This window comes from Megalobrama amblycephala, linkage group LG10, assembly GCF_018812025.1.
Source record: "Megalobrama amblycephala isolate DHTTF-2021 linkage group LG10, ASM1881202v1, whole genome shotgun sequence".
Lineage (NCBI taxonomy): Eukaryota > Metazoa > Chordata > Actinopteri > Cypriniformes > Xenocyprididae > Megalobrama > Megalobrama amblycephala.
In genome coordinates this window covers 10,294,433-10,322,023 of record NC_063053.1, presented here as the reverse complement: position 1 = coordinate 10,322,023, position 27,591 = coordinate 10,294,433, and the positions used below count along the sequence as shown (strand labels likewise).

Sequence of the window (27,591 nt, the reverse complement as noted above, 5' to 3'; positions counted from 1 at the left end):
GTCTGTCTGTGCAAATGTCTTAGCCATGTTAGTATTTTCACACACACACACAAAGAAAGAAACAGAAAAAACTGAGACAGACTAAATCCAGAAGAACTTCGGCAACGTCTCCAAGACGCTTATAAATATATAAATATCTGGTTTAAAACCTTTTTGTGTGTGTGTGTGTGTTTAAAAATACTAACGTTCCTAAGACTTGTGCACAGTATACAGTATATATTGCACTGTATATATACAGTGCAGGGTCATCATTCAGTGATTCTGACTAAATATTGCTGTTGAAGAATTTTTGATCACTTTATCTTTTCATAGATACAACGACTGCACTAGGATGCAATCACTAGAAGTTCGCCTCAAGATGCCAGAAACAGAGGAATGGATTGAAAGAAAAGTGGACAAGTGAGTAAAAGAAATAGTGAGTAAGAATTGTAAGACAAGAGAAACATTCATGGCCCCATTAGGAGAGTAAATGTGCTCCAATCACTGCCAGGCGACCTGCCCCAAGAACAGAGAAAGAGAGAGAGGAGGATGATGGGAAGGTAGCACTTCCATGCGCGCTCTAATGCGCTGTCTGGCACATTGCCTGAGGCTTTGTTAACTCAATACCACATTTGGCGATGGTCAGAAATCCACAGCATCACTCCATTACACTCCTGCAGCTCATTAAAGGTGCCCCCGAATACAGCGGGTGTCACTGACCCCTGACAATCACACTCACAATGTTTTGTCATTCTGCCAGGTTTCTTGATCAGATTTGAGCTGGTTGTGCAACCAGTTAATCAAAATGATTTGATGGTTTATTTAACATAAAGGATGCTGTTCTTATCAAGTTGCTCTTGAAATGTCAGAAGAGACTAAATGAGATTGGGCCAAGTATTGGTCCCTGAGAGACTCCAAAGCTCAATTTTGTACCCCATAGTAAGTCAAATAAAGAGACCTGCCCCGGGTGTATATTAGATGTACTGTAAGAGAAAGTCGACTGGCACTTACCATTTTAAAAGCCAAGTGGTGGGTTTTTCCTTTCAAAAGAGACAAACTGCTTAAGTTGTATTTTGGCAACTAAATAAGGACGGATTTGTTTCTTTGAGGCGCCAGAGGTATTTTAAATTGTTTATAATACCATTTTGTTAAAGCTGATGTAAAAGAGACATGCTGAAATAACATCCTAGTAGTTGTATTGGAGAAATTTCCACCTGATTTTTATGTAAAAAGAGGAATTCCGAGCTAAAATGGCAGAATTGCACTACACATACTTTTTTTAAGCAAAGTACATTACCTTGTGGATGTGCCAGGTATGGGCCGTCCGGTGTCCACCAGGACACACCAGCAGTACCCGGTGGAGGGATGGCACTGGACGGGTTTGTAGAGGCCTCCGTTAGCGCAGTCAGGTACAAAAACTGCTTCGTTTTTATGTTGTCTTGCTTCTTCCTGTGCCGACAGCTGCTCCTGATCACACGAGGTTGCTGAGGTAAAGGTAGACAGAAGAAAGGAGTGAAATACAGCGGGAGACACAATTTGAATGAGTAAGTGTCAGTGTTCTCTGCGGTGAAGAGAGGCCAAGCATCTGTGTTGCTGTACAATGAAAGTAGACAGTGACCAGGAGCTGTCAAGCCTCAAAAAAATCTTTTTGAATAGCTTGAGAGGAATAGAATGAAATAGAACAAGCTCCAACCTAAAATAAGGATACAAAAAAATCCAGTGTTTGACTAATATCTTGTCTACTAATATGTCTTCATCTTGATTATTCCTTGATTATATACTTCACTTGCTTGTGATATACATGATCCTGTGCATGTGTTTGGGCTGGATAAAAGAACGTATTGGTTAATGCTGTTTGATGCTAAAAGAATTAAAATGTAATTATATTTAAATTGATATAATTTAATCACATTTTAATTAAATTAATACAATTTAATTGCCGATTAAAGAACGTTGTCTGTGTGACTGACTGGACTGTGATGCCTCAGCTATGGAGAGATGAATGGACAGCATGTTGGAGGGGGTAAGAGAAGAAAATACAGTTAGAGAGAGTGAAAGTGAGAGCTTGTGCTTTATGGTGGGCCTGTGGAAATGTTTATGACATTAAGAAGTTAACGTCTGCACGGGGCTCCTGCGACCAGCATAAATATTTACACGTTGTCTCTGTGTGCCTGTGTTTGCAGTGCCTTTGAATGAAGACAGTGACCTTGGGCAGAGAATCGCTGCATAAAACACATCGTTTTGGGAAAACAATGGCATCTTAATGCTTTCTTTTAATCCTGAGTATGAGCTTAGCCATGAAGCTCAGATATACACACACAACGACAGCTCGAAACACATGAATGATCCATATGGAGCGCAACCTTACAGCTGTGAGATTTCTCTGCATCAGGAACCAATCATCTCATGTGCCACAACACAGCTCTCCAGCAACGCTTTGAGCCGCCTCATCTAATGCAAGCAAGATTATGTGAGTTTAAAAAAAAAGAAGGAAAGATAAAAAGGAAATGAGGGAGAGTGTAGTTCAAAAGTCAAAGGGGTGCTAAGGTGGTGTGACTGGTTGCCAGGGCATAGCCTATATGATATGTGGTTTTTAAGGTATTCACAATGTTTTTAGGGTGTTCTGGGTGGTTATCAGGGTATTGCTATGCTGTTTTTGTTTTGAGTGATTTTTAATGCGTTGCTAGGCTGTTTGGAGTGACTGTTAAAGAGCCTGTAAGTGTTTGCCAGGGTGTTGCTATGAGCACGTACACACTACAGCTAAATTCGGTTGTCAGTTCACCTTTTAGTGCTTAATCTCGTTCTGTACACACACAGTTCAGTAAAATACGAGAGTGACAACCGCATTCTACAACCGTATTTACTCCCGAAAAATACAGGTAGTGACAACCGCATTAACAGAAATTCTATGCAGTGTGTACGGAACCGAACTGAACAACTAGTTGTTAATGACGTTTACGTGCACCGGTGTAACGTTTGTCTCTCGTGTATGCGCGGCGAATCACAGGGAAAGCACAAGCCTATCCAAATGCTTTATGCTGAAAATCGCGATTCATGTTTGCTCACTTTAATAACTCCATAAACCCGTTTGCTTTATGAGACGAGCTTAAACAACAAGCCCAAAAACGCTTATAGTGAGTGACCATGGCAACACAGAAAGAGCGCGCGCTGTGTGAAACAGGCTGTCCAAGCATAAAACACGACGCCTCCGTCGACAGTGTTAGTGTGTTTAAATTGCTGAAAATAACGAGTGTTTTGTCACTTTAATATTACTTTGGTCACGATAACGGATACCAAACATGAGAGACGCCAGAACGTCGCTATGGTTTCCAAGCTGTCAATCATCGCAGTTTGAGAGTGAGTCGTGTTCCGTACACACACGTAACGATAATTTAGGGGATTCACTCCCGCATTTAAATGCGGTTGTCACTTCTGAAACTTACAGTGTGTACGTGGCCTATGTGGCTGCTAAGGTGTTTTGACTGGTTTTAAATGTGTATTTGCTAAGGTGGTTGCTAGGGTGTTTTAGGTGGTTAACAGTAGGGCTGCATGATTAATCGAAATAAAACCAAAATTTCAATATGACTGGAAGGATGCAATGTAATTAAATGAATGCATGGGCAGAGTCAGGCATGGCTCTGTTATTTTACACAATGGTTTAAATTGTGCAGCCCTAGTTACCAGGGTGTTGCTAAGCTGTTCTGAGTGGTATTTAGTGCATTGCTATGCATTTTCTAAGGTTCTGTATTCTCTCGCCCACATCCTTTTATAGTTATCCCTTTTTTCTCTCTTTCTCTGTGGTGTTGTCAGGTGTTTGGCTTCATGTGAGCATTGTTTTAGAAAATGCTTCTTTTTTTTTTTTTTTTTTTTTAAACCTAGAGACATCTTTTCTTTGTCTCTGTCTTTCTTACAGTTCTATTCTGAGCTTGAATAGTGATAATCACCCTTTAGACCTCAACGAATCAGCCATAATCAAAACCATCAGCTTTCACTGCACTGCGCTGACGTTTTATTGATTGTAAATCAAGAGAACTTTACAGTCAAGCTATTCACGCACACACTGACACACACAAATGAGTCTATTTAGAAACACACAAACTCTGTAATAATGTCATCAGAATTAGATCTGTTATTGAGTTCATGTCGTCATTTTTTCCCAGATGGGTTTTAATGACATCTCTGATGATTCCTTCATTAGATCAACATGTCAGGCAATGGCTGAGTGCCACACTGAGCTGGATCTTCACATATGTGCTTGTGTGTGTGTGTGTGTGTGTGTGTGTGTGTGTGTGTGTGTGTGTGTGTGTGTGTGTGTGTGTTTGAGCCACTATAGCAACAGAGTTTCATAATACAAAGTTAAAGATAAGAATCTGCATATGTCTCTTTTGCTTTTGATCTCAGTTGTTTCCTAGCAGTGTTGTTATTGTTAACTAAAACTATTAAAAGCCATTTTCAGGAACTGAAACAAAGCTGACATTAAGTAAAATATAAATAATAGATGGAAAACAAACAAAAAAATCTGAAGAAAAAAAAAAATTAGCCTTGACAACTAACTGAAATGAGTACTAAAAAGACTAAAACTGAAACCGACAAAAAAATAAATAAATTAAAGCTAGAAATATTATTTAAAAAGAACATAACAAAATAAGTAAAACTTAATCTAAAATTAAGAAAACTAAAAATATAAATATATAAAGCTACAATATAAAGCTAATTTAAAATATTAATAAATACTATAATAGTACAGTACGTAAATAATACTAAAAATAACACTGTCTCCGACAGTCTCCTGCTTCTCAGATGCTTCTCCTAGTAATTTTCTGTCTCTCTCTTAATGTTTCAGAATAGCACTCAGTCATTTCTCATTCATTTCCTCCAAGATCAGATGATCTTAGCTATCCATATTAATGTTATAGCCCATAGACCATATGTAGCCCCGCCCCTTTTCAGCTCTGCGCTCGTTGTGTTCTGTCTTCCGGTTTGTATTTCCACAGCATGAGGTAAGATCTTACAGATCTTTTCAAGAGAAGCCATGATCAAAATTAACTCTAGAGATTGTTTTTGTTTGTTAGCCACCATTTCTATCCCACATGTATATGCAGCTTACATCACTGAATGTGTCACGGATTGATGATGTAAAACTCCGGACGAGTCTTCTTGCATGTGTCCGCTTTTAAAATGTCTTGACTTAAATGACAACTGAGATCCCACAGTGTGACAGGGCTTACAGCGGGGATCATGTCTGTACAGTCTGACAAACAACAGTCGTAAAGGACTATTATAAATCGTACAGTGTGCACCAGGCTTAAAGGTGCAATGTGTACATTTTAGGAGGATCTATTGACAGAAATGCAATATAATATACATAACTAGGTTTTCAGTGGTGTATAAAGACCTTATATAACGAACCGTTATGTTTTTATTCATTTAGAATGAGCGATTTCTATCTCATACACCGCGGGTCCCCTTACATGTTAAATCGCCATTTTGCGCAGGGATGTTTCTACAGTAGCCCTAAACGGACAAACTGCTCTACAGAGCGTGTTTGCTTGACTGGCTACTCTCTGCTGTCTCAGATGACTACATCTTTGTCCTGTGTTGCTTCTCTATATTGCAATTCGCAACCTCACCGCTAGATGCTGCTACAATTTACACACTGCACCTTTAAGTGCAACCTCACTATTTTTTGTTTTAGAACTATATATAAATGAGAATGTTTCAGATGTTACATTTTTCTGTCTTCCCCTAAATACCAAAACCAATCCAGCTCAGTTAGCATTTTGTGTTGAAAAGTGATAACAGATGTTTGTCGGTAACTCACGTGGTATTCTGGTACTGTTTTTTTCTCGGCTGCGGACCTGTTCTGTCCAGAGTGTAGGGTACTGAGAGATGATGTCTAAAACACACACGAATGCACAAAACATTAGTTCTGTTCCAAACCGTACACTCTTAGAAAGAAAGGTTCAATAGGGGTCCTGACTAAATTTTAAGGAACGCTTTATGCCAAAAAGGTTCTATATAAAGAGAAATGTGTTAAATGATTGCTTAATACTTTCATGTTTACCATTTTTTTTCTGATGATTAAGTATATTAATGAGCTGTTGATCCCATGATGGGAACCCCTGAAAGATTCTATATAGCCTATGAAATGCCTGACAGAACCCTTTTTCTAAGAGTGTAGTGAACGCTTGACTTAAACGGTATTTAAATGCATCAGTGACACTCACCTTCCTCATCAGTGGACGGCTGGGTTTCCACTACTAAAACCGCTGAAGGATCTGCGTTTAGAATGGAGAATATTTGCAAGGAAACTACAATTACGAGTGTCAGCTAGACAGTCACATCACATGAGCCATAACGCATTTGCACATTGCCCGGCCAGGACAGATTAGAGAGATGGAGAATCAGAATAAAACAGAGAAGAAAGACAAACTGTAGAACACAAAGGGCTACATACAGAGAGATGGAAAGAGGTTTAGTGGTTATAACTGACTCGCTGAAAGAAAAACACAGTTCAAACATTTAATCTCTTTGCTTGACACCATGAAACATCTTTATAAAGGCAAAAAGCAGTGCGCTTAAATATAGAATTCTGTAAATGCTCAAAGGTGTTAAACATATGCAAACCGCACCCAAAATGGACACTCCAAGAACCAAATATGAGTAAAAATTTGCTAGAGTGAGTAAAAAAACATTACTCTCTAGTTTGCCAGTATAACTTTAGAATGACCTGCAACATAATACATGGCGTTTTAAGAAATATGCTTTGGAATATTGTTTATCTAGGAAGTATTTTCCCCTTCTGAACTTTTGTGGTGATATGTCCTTACATTAAGCCATCAAAACTGAAATCTGAAGATCAAATTTTGTGTCATAATGTTTTTGTGACTGGTGTCCTTTCACTGTGAGATGGAGACTTGTTTGTACTGTATATGATGCTGCAAGTGTAGTAAAAAAATCATTCATTCAAGACAATGGGTAACAATTTAGTTTAGGGTTCAATTCTCACTATTAACTAGCATGCATATTACTAGGATATTGGCTATTTTTAAGAACTTACAAAGCACATATTAATGCCTTATTCTGCATGACCCTTTTCTGCATCTCTTAGTCCTATCTAAATTTAACATCTACCTTATTAATTATTAATAAGCAGTAATTAGGAGTTGATTGAGGCAAAAGTTGTAGTTAATAGTGAGAATAACTATTATGTTCCTTAACCTTATATTCATAAGGAAAATGATATACAATAATATAGGTCATATAATCAGTCATGCAAAATACATTTTCATGACTGATAAGAAATATTTATGGCTGGTCAACTGTTTCTGGCAAAACATTAATTCCCTGTTAAAAACTAACTAAAAATATGTTTTTGTTTAGTTCAGACTTTAACGATCTGGACATCAGGCATGCAAAATAATATGCAAACACATACAAACAGATTGGATGTATCAGACAGGGATGAAGGAAGACCACTAGACGCTTTGCCCACAGGAATCTAAAATGCTGAGAGCCGCAGGTGTGGTTAACCTCAGCAGGGTCACCATTAACTCATCAGAGGCCAGAAGACAAACTGCCCCTTCTCTCTTTTGGTGTTTGTTTCTTTACTAGCATCCTTGGGAAACAGTTGGGGAACTTGGGGAACAGCCACTGTCAGCACTCTGATGAGGTGATAAAGTATTATGAGATCTGACCCTGTTATTTATATGACTCTAAAATTTCAGTGTAGCTCAACACATCAGTGATTTTCCATGTTTTTGTGGCTTTTTGCCTTTTTATTTCATAGGACGGCCCAGCAGCAACAGGAAATGGTGGGAAGAAGGAGAAGGCGTGGGATCGGGAAATGACCCAAGACACGAAACCCGGTCAACATCGTGCTATGTGCACTACTGACCTGGCCGCACCTCTGACAATAGATCTGTTCCGAAACCTAGTGAGCTGCCTCATATGGTTACGATATATATGCAGTATTATAGTAATTGTTACATGTGCCCTGGGTCCGTGCTCTATTTTCATTATATGGACTCCATTTCCCACAATTCCTCACCTAGGAACCTATCATGCACTCCCACCTGTTTCCCATCGGTGACCCTTTATAAGCTGCACTCAAACACACATAGATTGCTGAGTATTGTGTTTAGCCTTTGTTCTGTCTTGTCTCTGTGTTCCTTGTCTTTGCCTAGCCTTGCCTGTGTTTTGACCCTGGACTGTTTCCTTGTTTGATGATTGTTTGCTGCCTGCCTTGACCATAGCCTGTGTTTGGATTACTCTTTTGCCTTGCCTTTCCTGGATCTGTTTGCTGGTGTATGACCTACTGCCTGTACGACAACGCTCTTATTAATAAAGCCTGCACTTGGATCTCCAACTCCGTTGTCCCGCTCCCCATACGTTACAGTAATAATCATGGAACCTTAGGAGTGACTGATTTGGAATGCTCTAGGTAATTGATCAAGCAATTGAATGAGCCTTTAGTTTTCTGTAGTATTCTAGTAACCATTAAAATAAATATCACACACAGATTTGGGTAAAATGTGACCCTTGACCACAAAACCATTTAGAAGGGTCAATTTTTTTCTGGGTCAATCTGAAATGACTAAATAAGCTTTCAGTTGATGTATGGTTTGTTAGGATAGGATAATATTTGGTCGAGATACAACTATTTGCAAATCTGGAATCTGAGGGTGCAAAAAAATCAAAATATTGAGAAAATCGCCTTTAAAGTTGTCCAAATGAAGACCTTAGCAATGCATATCCACTCAAAAAAAATTTTTTTTTTTGATATTTATGGTAGGAAATTTTACAAAATATCTGCATGGAACATGATCTTTGCTTAATATCCTAATGATTTTTGGCATAAAAGAAAAATTGATCATTTTGACCCATACAATGTATTGTTGGCTATTGCTACAAATATACCCCTGTGACTTAGGACTGGTTTTGTGGTCCAGGGTCACATATAGTTTTTATTGATGCTTTATTAAAATTATTAAATGTTATATGTATTTAATTTATATATATTTAAGCTTACAATAATTTTAGATAATAGTCATTTAATTTACTTTAGTTTTATATATAACAATATCTAATGATGTGTGTGTGTATATACAGGTGCTGGTCATATAATTAGAATATCATCAAAAAGTTGATTTATTTCACTAATTCCATTCAAAAAGTGAAACTTGTATATTATATTCATTCATTACACACAGACTGATATATTTCAAATGTTTATTTCTTTTAATTTTGATGATTATAACTGAAAACTAAGGAAAATCCCAAATTCAGTATCTCAGAAAATTAAAATATTACTTTAGACCAATACAAAGAAAGGATTTTTAGAAATCTTGGCCAACTGAAAAGTATGAACATGAAAAGTATGAGCATGTACAGCGCTCAATACTTAGTTGGGGCTCCTTTTGCCTGAATTACTGCAGCAATGCGGCGTGGCATGGAGTCGATCAGTCTGTGGCACTGCTCAGGTGTTATGAGAGCCCAGGTTGCTCTGATAGTGGCCTTCAGCTCTTCTGCATTGTTGAGTCTGGCATATCGCATCTTCCTCTTCACAATACCCATAGATTTTCTATGGGGTTAAGGTCAGGCGAGTTTGCTGGCCAATTAAGAACAGGGATACCGTGGTCCTTAAACCAGGTACTGGTAGCTTTGGCACTGTGTGCAGGTGCCAAGTGCTGTTGGAAAATGAAATCTGCATCTCCATAAAGTTGGTCAGCAGCAGGAAGCATGAAGTGCTCTAAAACTTCCTGGTATACGGCTGTGTTGACCTTGGACCTCAGAAAACACAGTGGACCAACACCAGCAGATGACATGGCACCCCAAACCATCACTGACTGTGGAAACTTTACACTGGACCTCAAGCAACGTGGATTGTGTTCCTCTCCTCTCTTCCTCCAGACTCTAGGAAATGCAAAATTTACTTTCATCAGAGAACATAACTTTGGACCACTCAGCAGCAGTCCAGTCCTTTTTGTCTTTAGCCCAAGCAAGACGCTTCTGACGCTGTCTGTTGTTCAAGAGTGGCTTGACACAAGGAATGCGACAACTGAAACCCATGTCTTGCATACGTCTGTGCGTAGTGGTTCTTGAAGCACTGACTCCAGCTGCAGTCCACTCTTTGTGAATCTCCCCCACATTTTTGAATGGGTTTTGTTTCACAATCCTCTCCAGGGTGCAGTTATCCCTATTGCTTGTACACTTTTTTCTACCACATCTTTTCCTTCCTTTCATCTCTCTATTAATGTGCTTGGACACAGAGCTCTGTGAACAGCCAGCCTCTTTTGCAATGACCTTTTGTGTCTTGCCCTCCTTGTGCAAGGTGTCAATGGTTGTCTTTTCGACAACTGTCAAGTCAGCAGTCTACCCCATGATTGTGTAGCCTACAGAACTAGACTGAGAGACCATTTAAAGGCCTTTGCAGGTGTTTTGAGTTAATTAGCTGATTAGAGTGTGGCACCAGGTGTCTTCAATATTGAACCTTTTCACAATATTCTAATTTTCTGAGATACTGAACTTGGGATTTTCCTTAGTTGTCAGTTATAATCACCAAAATTAAAAGAAATAAACATTTGAAATATATCAGTCTGTGTGTAATGAATGAATATAATATACAAGTTTCACTTATTGAATGGAATTAGTGAAATAAATCAACTTTTTGATGATATATCTCGTAAGGATTTTTGAGGCAGTTCACTAGGTTTTAAAACTGATTCTGTTGATGTGAAAGTTTGTTAGAAAGTTGTTAATGAATTAGAGTGATTCTATCATATTTTTAGCATTTTATTACAAAACTTCAAGCAAAATGCCTGGTGAATCATTCAAAACCAAACTTGCTGTTTCTAAGCATAATTCAGTTATTAATTATATTTCAGTGCCTTTTTTGTAAGTAAAATCAATAAGCTCTTCGGAATAGGTAAGACATCTAAGGAATGAACTTCAACAAAAACCTTCACATCTCCCATATCTGAGTGTTTCAAATGAAAAGGACATTCCTCTTAAAACTAAGGAAAAAAAGACCAAAAAAACAAGGTGATTATCTAAAGATCAGGTAGTCTCTTCTGTTTTGTGAAAGGAGGGAAATCAGTGGCATTAGTAGTGCATGAGAAAGGTCTTCATCTGGAAAGAAGAGAAATGACATCCAGGTGAAGTGGTTAATGTTCACTGCGGTACTATGACAAAACCGTGAAGCCCTTCGATTTCGTTTTAACGACTGTGAAAGGCAAAAAGGCTGTTATTATGGCGTCTCTCTGTTTAACGACTCCAACATACGACCATTTACTTTCAGCCCTGAACCAACTTCAGCACTCTCAATTCACAAAATATTAGAATGGCATGCCGTAACTTGCAGTTCAGACACACACACACACACACACACACACACACACACACATTAAAACGTAGCTGCCAGAGCAGACTGTCCCTCATGAAAGTCTTTACCATATCAAAAGGAATCATTGAGGCTATTTACCTGATTTTCCTGGTTCCTTTGGATTAACTTTACCATTCTTGGACCCTGAAAATCAACAGGACAATCACAGGTTACTCACGCTGACATTTTAGCAAACCTACACCTAGAAGTTTGTACGTTCTAACTGGACTATAAATTTGAATGTTCAAATATGTGCCGCAGATCAGAGCAAGTGTTCCAGGAATGGTTGATTTTATTTTTGAAAAGTGACTTACGTTTTTAATTATCTTTTAAGCCTCTAAAGGGGAACATGATAATGTTATGGAGGCTGCAGGGGGTAAAAGCCATATGACACTATCTTGGAGTAAAAGAGCAAGAATGTTTGAGCTCGGCCGCTTCGCTTGCCAAATGTGCATTTGTTTTGTGATGCTCCCCCAGACCTAACTGATTAAGCTGTTGCATGTGCAATTAAATCTAATTGGTCCTTTTCTAGTGAAGTTGTGGTTGTTGTACAAAGCCAAGCCAACAACGTTATGATCCAGGATCCCATGGCCTGCAGTGATAGAGTTTCAGTTTTGTGCGTTCAATGGTTCTATGGTAGTTTACTGCATGTGGCTTTGGTTATGCGGTATTGTTATGCTGGAATGTTTCTGTAGATTAGGATTAGCTCTGTTCTGGCGTCGCTCAGTGCTATCACTGGCTTAGACACCACGTTTCCAGCCTGTGCAAGGAGCTCTGGATGCCTTACTATCTTGATTTATATTCCATAACTTTCCTGTGCCAAAACAATGTTGAGATTACAGTTTGGAATCAGTTTGGAATATTATTTATGTTGTGAAAATCTCTTTTGCAAACAAAGAAAGATAACGTGATTGAAGAATGCATTGGAATAAAGGGGAAAAAGTAGAAGTAGAAGTATGGTACCTTGGCATTGGGGTTTCTTATTGGCTACTGCTGAGCCGCTGATGGGTCTGCCACTGGGTGTTACACACCAGCAATAACCAGTGTAGCTGTGGCACTGAACCTGTTATTCAAATACAGCAGAAATATAGAAAAGAAGATAGAGAGAGGCAGAAAAATTTGACAGAGAAATCCTTAAAGGTGTAAACTATCTGTTTGTCTGTCTGTCTATCTATCTATCTATCTATCTATCTATCTATCTATCTATCTATCTATCTATCTATCTGTCTATTTATCTATCTATCTATCTATCTATCTATCTATCTGTCTGTCTGTCTGTCTGTCTGTCTATTCCTCTATCCATCTGTCTGTCTTTTTGTCTGTCTGTCTATCCATCTATCTGTATGTCCATTTATCTGTCTGTCTGTCTATCCCTCTATTTGTCTGTCTGTTCCATCCATCCATCCATCCATCCGTCCATCTCTTACCTCACTGTAGGTTCCGTCAGGGTTGCAGACAGGGACGAACACCTGTGGGAAGAGTTTCTTAGCTTGCTGCTCTGTGTATTTCTTCTCTGCCACACACCTGGACGTATCTGGAGACACAACACAGGTAAATCCAGCAAGTTAGATGAATTTTATAGCCATCCATGTTATTATAATTAACAGTTACTGTCCTCCCCACGCATAGGTGGTGCAGGACTAGGATTAGGTGAGGTATGAAACAAGCAGTAAAACTTTAGTATAGGGAACATGTATTCACTATTAACTATGACTTTTCCCTCAATAAATTCCTAATTTACTGCTTATTAATAGTTAGTAAGTTAGTTGTTAATCCTACCCAATACCTAAACTTAAGAATGTAGAATAAGGTCATGCGGAATAAGGCATTAATATGTGCTTAATAATTACTAATAAACAGTCAATATTCTAGTAATATGCATGCTAATAAACAACTAGTTATAACACATTAAAATAAAGTGTTACGAAACATGACCATTAAAACATTTTTAAATGCAACTTCCAAAATAAATTATTTGTATACCTGAAAATGAATGTGCAAAATTATTGTAAGTAAAAAAATAAAAAGTGTTTGTCTAAAACTTGGTGGCAGAATTAATGCATTCACATGTCTGAATTTAGTCAGGACATTTCTAGGTAATTTGTTGTAAACTGAAAATTCTCCATTATCTATCCACTTTCATACAATCATCATCTGTCAGGCCTGCCACTGGAGCCCCTTTAAAAATGCATGACTCCTGAACTTTATAGTACTTTTCAAGATCTCCAAAGCAAGATCTTGAAAAGTACTATAAACTTGATGATTCATTTGTCCATTTTCTTTTCTATATATAACCTCAACCTTTATTTCTCATCATTTACTTTAAACACGCAGTCAATATTCTGCTCATCGTGTCAGTGTAATATAGAAAACAGAAAGTCCACAGAGAGCGAGTGCATTAAATTCAAACCGACAGGCGAGTCCTCTGGCGTTCTCTCTCTCTGACTGATGTGGCACTGGTGTTTTTTCTTTTATTATTTCAGAGGAAAGGAAAGAATGGTAATTGTGAAAGAAAATGAAGCAGGAAATAAGACTTGGTTTCTTTTGCAGTGACATGTGACTTCTTAGACACAGAATAATTCAAGATGTTTCGGAAGTGGTGGATCCATGTGTGTGGTTGGGAACTGGACCAAAAGTTCTACTGGAGTCATCAGTATCTCTATGCCAGTCCAGTGGTAAAACGATCACAGATATCTCTGTGTTGAGTCTGTGTGAGGTGATGGTGTCCAGCAGGTTGTAATGCATCTGTGAATTTGTGTATGTCACTGATCTGTCTCAAAATTTCATTTCAATGGAGACGTAAACTCACTCTCCACTGGGCAAATCATTAAAACACTTTCTGTCTGGGATGGCATGAGAGGACCAAAAGAAAAGCAATGAAAAAAGGTGAATAAGACAATCCCAAAATGCATTGCAGGGAAAAAAAAGATGGTATAGCCTCTATATATATATATATATATATATATATATATATATATGCGGATACCTTATCATTCAGTACTGAAAAATATTACAAAAATATACTCCAGTCTGTTTAAACTTGGCTATTTTACACAATACTTGTGTGCATCATGTATTTTATTGCTTATTAGAGTCTCATGGCATTTGCTTATCGCCATGGATAGATGTTGGAAAATGTGTTAAATAAATATGTTAAATAAAAGAGCAAGGACGCTGATCGCTGAGTGTTTCCAGAGTGGAAAAATGTAAAAATAGGTCAGAGCAAAAGAAAAGGTTCAATAGCTGTATTTTATGCTCGGCAACAATTATTATTTATGCTTTTATTATTTATATACTTCCCGTTCCAATCTAATCATTCCTTTTTGGTTTTCTTTTTTTATTTTAGCAGAACATAATTCATCCTCTTTTCATACCACTTTTCCTCTCTCCCTCTTTCTCACACCCTTTTTAATCCCAATGCAAGAATGACACATTGTGCTTACTAGTAGGGAAAGAAAGAGTGTACGGGAGACAGAAAGAAAGACAGCTCTGAGCAGAAGAAGAAGAAAAGATGCAGGGCACGGGAGTCTTCCGGCTGAGCCCAATACAATGAGAGTGTCTGTGAGCTGTTTGACCTTTGACCTCAATGGGTACTGCCCCTCCTCTCATACAAATGACCACTGATCTCTCACAGATATGAATGCACCACTGTACATTTATTTTTACATGGACAAGATCTCCATCCTGATCTTAGCACAGATTTTCAAAAAGCACACAAGCTAATTACTTTTTTTTTTTAGTATTTAGTAAAAATGCACCGGTCATTGTATATTTTTATGTACTGCTAGATTTTTCCTACTTAATTCCCAGTACAATTATAGTGATTTTATCGACAACATAAAATGGCATGTGCAATCAACAAGAAGTAGTACACTGTAGAGCTTGCTTTGGTCCATCAGGTTTTGATTGGATAGTGAATGTTATGCTTTGATATTATTGGATCATAGGATTTTTTTCCTTGCCGATGTGGCCTTGGTTACACCATCAGAAAAGAAAAGTTGTTCCAGAGGCATAAAAAGTAAGTTAATGCATTTTAATGGATTTTTATTTAAATTTTATATTATTATTATTTAATATTTGAATTTTTTTTAACAATTTTTTTTTCTAATTTAGGATGCATTGATACGGAAAATAAGGAGTAAAGCTGAGCTATACCAACGGTCTGCATTAATCGTGTCGCATGACTAGCTTTGTGGTTTTAAATCGCTGTTAGTGTGAATGCCTCTTAAGAATACAATTCAAAACATCATAGAGGATAATGTGTTGTACTCTGTAAAATCCCACTCAAAGAATGATTTATCCCTGGATGGATTTAACCCCGCTCGCCTCGACCCTGACCCACAAAGGGCATCAGGCCAACCAGCAGCAGCTCACGCATGATTGGTGAACTCTGACCTTTGCATGGCCCCCGGATAACCTCCAGCTGAGGGTCACGGCACTTTGCGCGGAGAAACTCGCAACGGGAACTGAAGGTCCGTCCGTCTGATGCGCACAGCGGCTTGCGAGGAGCTCCGGAACAATCCGTATTGCATTCTTTATCCTGCTCCACACGCAGAAACTGTAGAGATAGACAGAGAGAGATGTTACTAAGCTAACAATGTGATTCTTTCATAATAAGCATAAAAATACAAACAATGCATAAAATAATTAATGTCATTCAAATAACCTATTTATATTTAAAAATATATTTCAGTTTAATGTTCAAACTGATATTCTATTTAGATTTAATTTATAATTATATTTTATTATATATTTTAAAAAAAACAGAAATAGAATTTTATAATATAATTTTAATATAACATTTAATTATATTTCAATATATTAATAATAATACATTAATAAAAATATAAAATATATTTATTATCAGATATTATTATTATTGTAATCTCCAGGAAGGATACATCTCTGTCCTAAAGAAAGTGTCTTAGAAAGCAGCATAAACATTTTTGTGCAAACAAATACATTCCAAGTATTATATTATGTTATGATGTTTTTGGTCGCCAGTGAAGGGCTTGGCATCTTTTGAGCTCATGACACTCCGTTCCATTGTTCCGTCACATATATCACATAATACACACACACAAGTGCAAACAAAACACACAGAGACAAATGGCATTCACAAACCCCTGTACAACTCCCATCCCATGTCACGTCTTGTTTGTGAATGAGGGATTGTGGGAGAAAGGCAGAGGTACTGACGGCCTCTCGGGCAGCGCTTTTATCTGTCTGTCACTCTCACACCTGCACAGGTACGACCACAAACAAGTCGCGCACTCGCATTGATTGAATACTGTGTATTTTGCTCTTTGTGCACCACAGGAATGTTCAATGACACTGCAAACATCACCTCATCGTCAAATTCAAGAGTGGACAGGAAATCGACTTGCTTTGTGTTGGGACATTATCTGCACAGGTGTGTGTTTAATGTTTGGATGAGTTATAATCGGTTAACCTGGCAAATACAAAAATAACTTGAAAAGGGACTGACACGCAGAGCACACACTTGCACACTCACCTGTGGACAATAAATCAGCCGCCGGAAAACAGCAAATGAAAGTGGTGTTGAAAGGAAACAGATTCTTCATATAAAGCTGATGGGTAGGATCATTACCCACTCAAAAATTAGCACAGTCTGGCATCCTACAAATGATTTTCTGTGTGTGTGTGTGTGTGTGTGTGTGTGTGTGTGTGTGTGTGTGTGTGTGTGTGTGTGTGTGTGTGTGTGTGTGAGGGACTCTGCACCTGGAAGATGGTTTCAGAGGGGGTTTAAGGATCAGCCCTTTGCCCCTGGCGATAGGAGACAGCTCTGCTGTCATCTCTGATCGTAAATCTAGAGTTGATGAATGCTGAGGAAGTGTGTGTGTGTGTGTGTGTGTGTGTGTGTGTGTGTGTGTGTGTGTGTGTGTGTGTGTGTGTGTGTGTGTGTGTGTGTTTGAGATGAATGTGAGGCAACGAACAAAGCTGGTTCAGGCATATCGGAAGAGGTGTTGTGAGAGTACAGAGACCAAACTAACCTTTTTTACTTGCTTTGTTTTGTTCATGAGTTATTGGTTAAGTCCTTCTCTTCTGAATGCCCTTGTATGTACAGGAAAATGTTATTGCTCAGAGGCTGCTCTTTCATAGCTTATGAGACTAAATTAATATCTTGGTGATGTTTTGTGAAAGTATGACCTTTGTCTCTGCTGTAGAATAAATGTGGATAGCAGATCAGGTGACTTAAGGTTATATTTTATAAATTATATATAATGTATTTTCATTTGTAAAATTTTATATATATATATATATATATATATATATATATATATATATATATATATATATTTATTTATTTATTTATTTTATTTTTTTTCTTCAAAATTTTCACAAAAGGAGAAAAGATTCTCAACAGTGTCTGAAAATATGTTCAGATTTGCTAAAATACTTTAGTCAATAAAAACTAGGTCTGAGTTTTAACTTTCCCTAGTCCAAATGATCTGAACTGCTTTACAGATCCTTTATCGCTCTACTCTTACCAATTTACCAATGTTAACAATGTTAACAATTGTCTAATTTATGACTATTTTAATTTTTCCTCAGGCATTCTAGGAGAAATATGTGAGACAAAGGTGATGCTTAAATGAAACATAACTTAAAATCTCTGGAGCTATATAAGAACAGTCTCTAGTCAATGCATGTCATTATTATTTCAAAATCGCACTGAATGAAAAGGGAACCAATTTTGCCTCACATTGTATTCAACTCTCAGTCCACAGTTATTTTTGTAATTTATATATAAATATATTGGTGTTGCTTTTATTTTATTTTATTATATTTCATTTCATATTTTATTTTATTAAAAATTGCCAACTTATTTTGATTTTTTTTTTTTTTGGGTGTCACTATTTATTTTATTTTACTTTATTTTCACATTTTACTTGACCTTCAAATTGGACTGAAAGTGAAGTCTCTCAGTCCGCACACAGTTATTTTTTGCCACATGCATGAAGGCAATATATTTATTTCATTAAATCACACCCCTTTTGAGGTTTAATTATTGCACTTGGCCAAAAGTGATTTCAATTTTGTTTTGATTGGCTGCAGTACATCCTGTCTCTGTGTGCGACAGAAAATGCATTTCAAAAGGACAACAGTCCTCTTCGTCATCCTCTTCTCTGCCACGACGGGCCGCTTTTTACTCTTAATTCAGAATATTTATGAATGAATGAACATTAAGTTGTGAATAAGAGGGTCTCATGTCTGGAGTTCGTTGTTTGGGGTCTGTGTGTCGGTTTGTGACTGACAGACTCTCGCTGTCTGAGATCATGGCTAACACTGACCCCCCTCGAAACTCTCAGTCCCACCACAAAATCTCTTTCTTCCCCTCTCTCTCTTTCTTCGACAAACACACAGTCTTTCTCTCTCTGTTCTCACCCTGTTCGCTCTCTTGCGTTTTCTTTGTGTCTCTCATACACACATGCGCTTTCTTTATCTTCCCTTCGCCCTCTCCCTCTCGTCTCTGCAGCTGTGACCCTGTGCCCCTTCCGCTCCGTCATTCTCAGCGCTGCTGTCAGTGAGCTCGCAGGAGGCCCGACAGAGATGTCAGGAAACAGATTCTGCCCGGAGCGCCGCCACAATCGGCCACGATGGTCATCTCTCGATCTCCGCCAAGACAGAGTTCACAATCCTCACACCCAGGCCAAGCGATCGCAGCCAACGCAGTTCAATTCGGTCACAGTCGGCGTCCTAGACATGGACAAAACCAACACGGCCACCACAGAGATCTCATCATAGCCAAGACACATTTAGCGATTCAACACTTTAACAGTTGAAATCGACCCAAACGAGACCCCACAAAACCAGACACGGCCAAATAATCACCAATCAATTCAGCCGCAGCCAAACCGAGACACGTCCATTGAACATCTCCGGGGGAATCTGAAACCACCCACGACCGCTGTCTGTATGCAGCATCAACAGCTGGTCACAGAGACACCAGAGGACCACCAGAACCAGTCCAAACAGACCTCAGATGCTTTCTGCACCATGAGAACACTGACAGGATCACATTCAGGACTGTTTCGGAACAAACATTACAGACTTGTGCGATTTCTGTGCCACTAGCAGTGTTATTTATTAATATATTTTGTATTCATGTTTTCAAATAGTATTTGTTGTGTGTTGCATATATGCGGTTGCTAGGTGTTGCATACAGGCCAAAGCCTAAAGATAATTTTATAATTTCTCTATTTTGAAAACCATAATTCCAGTCTCCTAGAAAAAGCATTGTACGGTTTATATTTTGCATTAAGTATTTTGCTTAAACGTGCATGGCAAGTTATGCTCTGAAGTTTAATAATGTGAGCAGTTTGTTCAAATCACTAATCCTAAGTATGAACAATTGAAATGTTTGCTTTAGCAAGCATCACTAATTAATGAGTAAGATAAATGTTCCTAGACATTTTTTCACTGTGTAGCTTGATTAAAGGAAAAACGACCCTATAGGTCGTTTTTTAAGCACCATATTACGACCTATATTTACGTTTTGAAGTCATGCGCCCTCTAGTGGGCGTAAAAATAATGACAGTGTCATGTTACGTCTGTCGTCATGAAATTACGTATGACTGTCATTACCAATTAAAATGCGTGGACTTTTTACACTATTTCTACTATTTCCATTTACAAAAATTAAATTTTATTAATGACTTCACCCCTAAACCTAGTGATTTATAGTGCATTTACACTTTATGAGCAAATGCGTTCCCTGGGATTGAACCCACGATCGCATGATCACATGATTGCATATTGCTTTTGCAATGCTCTACCAGCTGAGCTACGCAAAATTGAAATATGATGCAGATAAAAGGGAACAATGCATTAAAATGAAAGCAAATGCTCCTATGGGTCGTATTTCATGAAAGTGTCCTGTTGTCGATGGGGGCGCCACTTTAGTAAACGCTCCTATGAGTCGTATTTCAGGGAAGTGACAAACGACCTATATGGTCGTATTGGTTGGAGAACATGTTGCTTTCTTCTGCTGAACACAAATGAAGACATTTTGAAAAATGTCAGAAACCAAACAGTTAATGGACTCCATTGACTCCCGTGGTATGGGGGGAAAAGTACTATGGAAGTCAGTGGCGTCCATCAACTGTTTGGTTATATCTTCTTTTGTGTTCAGCAGAAGAAAGAAATTCATACAGGTTTGGAACAACTTGAGGGTGAGTAAATGATGATGATTTTCATTTTTGGGTGAACTATCCCTTTAAGTTTGCTAAATGGCTCTTTGGAGAGTAAAAAGTTCTTCAGGTCAGTTTGGTTTCTAGATACCTTTGAGAACCAGTATTTCTGAAGAACTTGGCGAGAACTAATCCTTTGTGAAACTTAAAAAGGTTTCAGGTTGTAGAAGGACTTTTTGGTTCTAATTGGAGCTAATTTTAGGAGTTAAGACAGTGATGCATATAACATTCCTGTGAGAAGACTGATAAATGGCAGAAAGACCTTGATGAAGTCTTTATATAGCCAGATTGAAAAGCCATCACCAGTGTTTGTGGGTGTATGTGGCACTGATGTATGACCACCATCATGTTAACATGTCTCTTTCATGACATATAATGTCTTTTCTAACCTACTGCAGAGAAGGGCAAACAAAGCGAACCACTGTCTGTTTTTCCTGAACCGCTTTTCTAGTCCTCCACAGCAGCCCCGCCCCTTTGTTTTTCCCTTTTCTTCCGTTTTTATCATTCCCTCTCAAAGAAAAAAACAATATAGATGAAAAGCTAAGCTGGAGGAACCGAAAGAAATGAGGAGAGAGAAAAATGACATTTTTCAGAAGACCCACCAGCTCACAAACCTCAAATCCTATTACGCCCTTTTGGCAGTGAGGCATTGTGGGATTGAAAGCAGTGATCCAGGGGCCAGCCTCCAGCAGAGAGTGCATTGTGTCCCACAGAGGGCCACATGGGGGCCGAGGGGCCCCAGAAAGGATAGGGGGGGCCTTCCGACCACGGACCCAGAGAGGCCCCTCACACCTTGGCCGCAAAGGGTCAATGGGGGCCCGGCGGAGAGCGAGAGAGAGGCCGCAGACGTGTGAAAGGGTCCCGACGGGGGCTTCCTGGGATTGGCTAGGCATCGTTAGTCTCCAGCATAGTGGAAATGGAAGAAAGTGACAGCCTAGATCCAGGCTATTAACTCAATCAAAGAGAAAAGCCTTTAATTGCTGTGAAAAATCGGCAAGAAAAGGGAAAGCCTGCTGCTAGTCATGTGAAGGATGAGGGGGAAAAAAGATGTTTTTTCTTCTCGTGCAGGTGCATAGTTTTGCGTATGAATAACGGCCACCATTTGAACAGCCCCTGTTATGAAGTGACTGATATACATGGATTTCAGCAGGGAGGTGTGGAAGGAAAGACGGGTTCAAGCAGTTTAAAAATGGAAAATCACGGAGGAACGACAAACAAAATGCTTGTCTTTTATTCTGTCTGAAGCCACCAAAACATTCGTTTTTACTGGCCTTCTCTGTCTGTTAAAGGGACAGTTCACCCAAAAAAATGAAAAAAATTCTGCCATTACTTACTCACCCTCATGTTTGAAACCTGTATTGCCTTTTTTTTTTTTTCTTCGAAACATAAAATAAAATATTTTGACCTACAGTATTTTTTCAGTTTTTGGTTACCATTGACTTCCATTGTATGTATAAAAAAGGCTTCTTCTTTTATGTTCCACAGAAGAAAAAAAGTCGTACAGGTTTGGAACGACATGAGGATGATTAAATGATGACAGAATTTTCACTCATGTGTGAACTGTCCCTTTTAGTGTGCAATTTTGCTTTAAGTAGCTCAAAATTCACCTCATGAAAAAACTTGTCATACTCAGGAAAGCAAATGTGGAAAATGTGTTGCTATATGTGGAACTGGTGCAGAAAACAGAACTGTTCCTAATGATTTTCAAAGGTATTTGGCACAGCTGAGTTACGAGTCGTCTCCTATGCAAATGTGCATCTGATATTCATGCAGAACAGTTTTACTGGCGCAAACAGGGTGAGAATGTGTTTATTAAACTCTGCTTCACAAAAAGGGGATTCTATGTTAGTAATGTTTTTTTAATCATGTTTTTATGACCATTTTCCACCCTGTCTCTCTGACCCTTACAGCTAAACTTATGCTTTTACTACTGTCCTTTTAAGTCTATTTAAAAAGCTTCTTTGCATATGAAATGAATATTATGTGTGTATTATTTTCTATAATGCTTTTGGGTCAATTATGTTTAATAACTGCTGTCCCATCCTTCAATTACAGCCTCTTTTAGCAACCTTCATCACAAACCATGTTGAAAGGTGCCGCAGGAAGCCAAGGCATAATGATTCTGTGTGTGTGTATGTGTGAGAAAGTAGATGAGGGTTTGCTCTGCACTGATCTGCCTCCCACATTCCGCTCTGCCAAGCTGAGTAAGAGGAGTGAGATGGGATGACCTCTGACCTCCAGGTTAGCACAGACATTTGTTAAAGTTTAGATGTAGAGGCATCCCCACTCAACCTGTAAATAATGAACGAAGGGGTGTCAACCAGAGCTTTTCTTCGTAAATCACAGCACTCTGACCCTGACAACTGTGCATTCCTTCCCATAATCCACTTCATGGATTGATTTAAGGTGCGGTCACATTTATTGTCGTTCGCAAATTTTTCTCAGGTAAAATTCCGTCATTTCAATAGGAATCCACGTGATCGGGAATGTCGAGGATGTAATATTTCCTAATGCTGATTTCGCTTTGGATTGGTCAAACGAATTTGCTGCGTTGAAATCTGCTTGTTTTGAAAGCGCCTTCACTTTGAGGCCTGCTTTGACAATAGACAATTGACCGTTTTTGCCCACAAATAAAATTAACTGAAATATTGTCTTCTAATCCATTTTGTTTTGCTTCAGGATGCAGATTTTCTGCTGGGATTAAGATGGTAATTTTAGCAACTGACTGAACTGTGTCTAACGTCAGACTAGTACAGGTGAATCTGACACCTCAGGACGGCCAGTTTATTTAAACGGAGCCCTGCTGCTCTGGAACGAGAGGTTCGTACCTAGAAGTTTGCGTGAAATGAATTCCCCTGTTTACTCGCTCTCAAATAACAGCATATCTTCCTTTTCCGGCACGAACTGCAGCAGGTGCCCAGGAGACCTCGTCATCACAGGCTCTGATTCATGCCTGTGCCACATAGCTGCCATCCCAGAAGGCCGAGCAAAAGCAGATGCCAGCAGAGAAACATTGACAGCAACTGTATCTCTGGCTGTGGTGCTAACAGCCTCCATCAGCACCAGGAACACTATGCCAGGTGAAAACTCAGCAGCTTATGGCCCAGAAGGGGCGTAAAATCACAGCAGAGCGCTGAGCGGTTTCAACACAGTGAGAAAATAACACTCCTGGGATTCCATATCAGGGTTATTTTAGTTAACTAAAACTAAAACCCACAAAAAAAGGCATAACTTAAAATTTAAATAAATGTTATAACTGAAATAAAATAAAAATTAAAAAAAAATTAAAAATGTAAGCTAGTTGCCAAGGCAATATTTCTCATTTTCATTTCATTTACTTGATGTACTATCTAAAACAAAAATTAATAAAACTATACAGGCATATTTAAAAAAAAAAAAACACACAAAAAAAACATAAAACTTGCTAAAACTTTAACTAAAATGAAAATACTAATTCAAAATGAAAATCAAAAAATATGATAGTATCCCAATGACACTAAAATAACATAGTTCCATATATAGCACTTTTTTCCTTTTTTTTTTTTTTGCTCTGCTGATGTGATTTTTACTTGTGCATTCAGCAAAAATCCAGTAGTATAGCATTAAATATTGCATATATTCTTTGCATATTATCAGTGCATTTGTTAAAGAACAAAATATGTGTCCACAAATGTAAATATCATCGTCTCAAACAGCTGCAAAGCACATTTGATTATATACTACATTTGTTGCAATTCCTGACAGGTACACAAATATTGACCATTTACCAACATTTATGGATTAGAAAGTGGGCCGTTTCCTGTCTCACTATTGAAAGTGCAAAGCCTCTCTGGCATTCGGCAGGGCCGGGCAGGTTGGACATATAAATGCTTGGGCTTCGAGGTCCGTCAAAGCTGCTCTGTGTCCAGACTCTGGATGGACCAATGTGCCTGTGCATCTCTCTCTCTCTCTAGTGGTCATGTCCCACCGGGACAAGCTACACTCACTCTCTCACTCAGTTAATGGGGAGCGGCTTCCCGCAATCAGCAGCCCTAACCTTGTGTACACAGGCAGGCGTCCATGTAGAGGCCAGCGGCCGCAGGGAGGGGAGAAAATCGCCTGTTCCCAGCACTTAGCGGGCAAAACCGAGCGCCTGTCACATACAGTATAAGGGAAAGCATGAGGTGGGTGTGCACCTGTAGCTTTCGCTATATGTGTGTGTATGTTTGTACTTGTTCAGCTATCTTTGTGAGGACCAATTTGAGTTTTAGACAATCAGAGTGAGGACAAAGAGAATAAAGTGAGAACATTTTGACTGCTGAGACCCCTTAATAGGCCTGTTTGAAGGTCAAGACTTGATTTTAGGGATAAGGTTATTAGGTTAAGGGTATGTTAGGGAGCTAGAGATTGCATTGTGTCAAAGACTCTCTCTCTCTCTCTCTCTCTCTCTCTCTCTCTCTGTGTGTGTGTGTGTGTGTTTGTTTGAAAGAAAGCTTGTGGATCTCTGGTTACCCTCCTGAATTGCGAGTGCACAAACATCACTACTCTTGAGCCTAAATAGGATTCCCATGATTACTCATCTCACCTTACTCTAGTATCTGAGCTTCTCGCTTTACAAAACAAGCACAAGCACAAAGATGCTCTGAGTATGAACCCAAACTAACAGTGTGAAACCTGAAATAACCCTATGTGAAACTGGCATATTTAGAGAAAAACACTAAACATTCTGATGATAAAATTAGAATTACTATATTTTACCACACTGTTAAAATTACCAAAAGTTTCTACCTGATTTTACTCATAAATGTTTGCTTGGGTAAATTATATATTTTTCTTGTTAATTAACAGTTAATTTTCTTGGTGCCACATAAAAGCTAGCTGATTTTACAGTGTATAAAGAGAAAAAAAATAAAGAAAGATATAGAAAACGAACCTCATACTAATAATAAATGTTCTATTTTCAGGTCTGTTACTAATATGATGACAACACAAAACATTTGGTCGGTTAAATAACATTAAACAGTCAGAAATGCTATAAAACATATATTTTCACATACAGACTATTTTATATTTGTGCACAAACTATCGATGACTGTAAAGTGTTGTGTGTGGTGACCCACCGTGAGCGCGGAGAGTTTGTGCGCGTCTCCTGCGAAAAGAGCGCAGAGCAGCAGCAGGACCGAGACGCGCATCCTCACAGATCTCCAGACGCACCAAATCCACAAAACTCTGTTCAGACACGATCGATCTTCCAAAGTGAAGCTTAATTCCTTAAATCCCGTCCCCTCTCAGCTCTTGCAGTGTGCTCAGTTCTAGTGCTGCCGTGAGTTGAGTTCTGTCTGCGTAATGAAGTGAAGCGCTCGGTTTGGACTGTCTTGACCCTCTCCTCTGCTCAAGTGCCTCTGCTGTCTGTGACTCTCCCTCTTTCACTCGGGGTGTGTGTGTGTGTGTGTGTGTGTGTGTGTGTGTGTGTGTTTATCGGATGCCCGTGCTGTATTCGGGAGGTGAGTTTGGGTGGAATCTCTTACAGATGCTGGTAGCTGAGGGGGAAAACACTTTGTCTTCTCCCTCCCTATGTTCTTTCTTTTCAACAACACACGTAAATCACTCTTTGTTTGGGAAAAGGTGATAAGATATACTGGTGGTACACATAAAATTATGGCATTTCTGACTATTTGGATGTGCATGAACACACGATCTATTAAGAAATATGTAAGGTGATGATGTTTGACGCTTTTTCATGTTCATTTACACTTTTCATCCACAGAAAATCATCCCCCTCAGCAGCAGCAGCAGCAGCATCTCCTCAATTAATAATCACTGCAGACTCAGACTTGAAAGCCATCATCATCATCATCATCATCACTAAAATACCTCTGGTCTCACATCTCATTATGCGTGTGTTTTTAATGTTTTAAACACTTTGGCTTGTTTGCACTGACATGCCAGAGTGGCTTAAAGTAATTCAAAACAAACACTTTGAACCGCATTTCTCCTATTCTCTTCAAGCCAAATAAGTAGACATATGGCAGCAGTTATTGAAACTCATAACAGCCTCCATTCCCACGACTGCAGAGACAAAACTACACATGTGGGATTTTAAAACCTCACTTATTTATTGTTAATTCAAAGGGCACACGCTCTATTTTTGCCTCGCGTGCTCAGCGGTGCTCAGTGAAGCATGAATTCACTCGTTGAAATAATCAGATCTTCAGTAGCCAACACTAGATATTGATTGAGTGTCTTGTTGTAGGCAAAATCGCAGTAACCCGTGGTGTTTCATTACTTATCTTGTGAGCTGACGAAACACCTCATTATAAAAGCCACAAAAAAGCGTCATGAAATAAATCAGATGCAAAGTGTTAAAGTGAATCTGATGGGTAGATGTGAATGCTGCTCAATTATAGGAACATCTGGACCTCTACTGGACACAGATGGTAATGCAGCTCGGTGTCAGCGAGCATTCACCATAGAAAAATGGCTTTTAAAATACGAATATGCAGGTCCAATAATAGTAATAATAATAATTTTCATTTTTTATGTCATGTATGTCATTTAAAAATCCTTGCTTGAAAGATTACATATTCACACACTTAAAATCTGAAAGTTTACTTCGAGAAATAACACTGTTTATCACATTTTATTCATATATGAATAAAAGCTCTGTGTATATATATACAGAGCTGGGTAGTAATGTAATCTGGATTACATCATCAGATTCCAAAATTCAAGTACTTGTAATTAATGTAAACTACTTTTTAAAATACTCGTAATCAGACTACAGTTACTTTTTTATGGATTACATGATTACATATTATATCATAAACAAAGCAGTTGCTAATCTGTTTCTGAACAATATTTGAATGTTTTAAACAGCCATTCAGATTTTTGTTTTTGCAATGGTGTTCACCTCAGCACTAAATACTTAGAAACATAATAGGCTATTTATTTTCAAATGTAAACATTTTAACATTTTAATCTGGACTACAGCATGCCCTAGATACTGATTGAAAATGATTATTTATGTGTGACCTT

The 27,591-nt window shown here is 38.5% G+C and overlaps 1 protein-coding gene and 2 long non-coding RNA genes across 7 annotated transcripts in view; 2 read left to right on the top strand and 1 right to left on the bottom strand.

The window, feature by feature from the left end:
- Positions 1–26,012, bottom strand: part of smoc2 (SPARC related modular calcium binding 2) — a 36,877-nt gene extending 10,865 nt beyond the window's left edge. Inside the window, exons 1-8 of one of the 2 annotated variants that reach the window (XM_048204511.1) lie at positions 25,677–26,012; positions 15,758–15,920; positions 12,790–12,896; positions 12,326–12,425; positions 11,462–11,506; positions 6,207–6,290; positions 5,801–5,875; positions 1,277–1,463 (exon numbers count right to left, since the gene is read on the bottom strand). In XM_048204511.1, the coding sequence (XP_048060468.1) occupies positions 1,277–1,463; positions 5,801–5,875; positions 6,207–6,290; positions 11,462–11,506; positions 12,326–12,425; positions 12,790–12,896; positions 15,758–15,920; positions 25,677–25,748 (833 nt within the window). In that variant the 5' untranslated portion in view covers positions 25,749–26,012. The remainder of the gene's footprint in view (positions 1–1,276; positions 1,464–5,800; positions 5,876–6,206; positions 6,291–11,461; positions 11,507–12,325; positions 12,426–12,789; positions 12,897–15,757; positions 15,921–25,676) is intronic. The other variant, XM_048204512.1, reaches the window with a different exon arrangement.
- On the top strand, positions 1,470–8,013 carry LOC125276720. Of its 3 annotated transcripts, XR_007186720.1 has the most exons (5): positions 1,470–2,002; positions 2,163–3,336; positions 7,363–7,501; positions 7,594–7,651; positions 7,769–8,009. It is a non-coding gene; the product is annotated as an uncharacterized LOC125276720 (long non-coding RNA). The 3 variants fall into 3 exon arrangements; XR_007186719.1 differs by having other exon boundaries at positions 1,470–3,336; positions 7,769–8,013; XR_007186721.1 differs by lacking the exon at positions 7,363–7,501 and having other exon boundaries at positions 1,470–3,336; positions 7,769–8,013.
- LOC125276719 lies at positions 12,785–20,246 on the top strand. 2 transcript variants are annotated; one of them, XR_007186718.1, is made up of 5 exons: positions 12,785–12,913; positions 13,913–14,952; positions 15,310–15,380; positions 16,682–16,775; positions 18,864–20,246. It is a non-coding gene; the product is annotated as an uncharacterized LOC125276719 (long non-coding RNA). The 2 variants fall into 2 exon arrangements; XR_007186717.1 differs by lacking the exons at positions 16,682–16,775; positions 18,864–20,246 and adding an exon at positions 15,476–15,747.
- Positions 26,013–27,591: the final 1,579 nt, after the last annotated feature.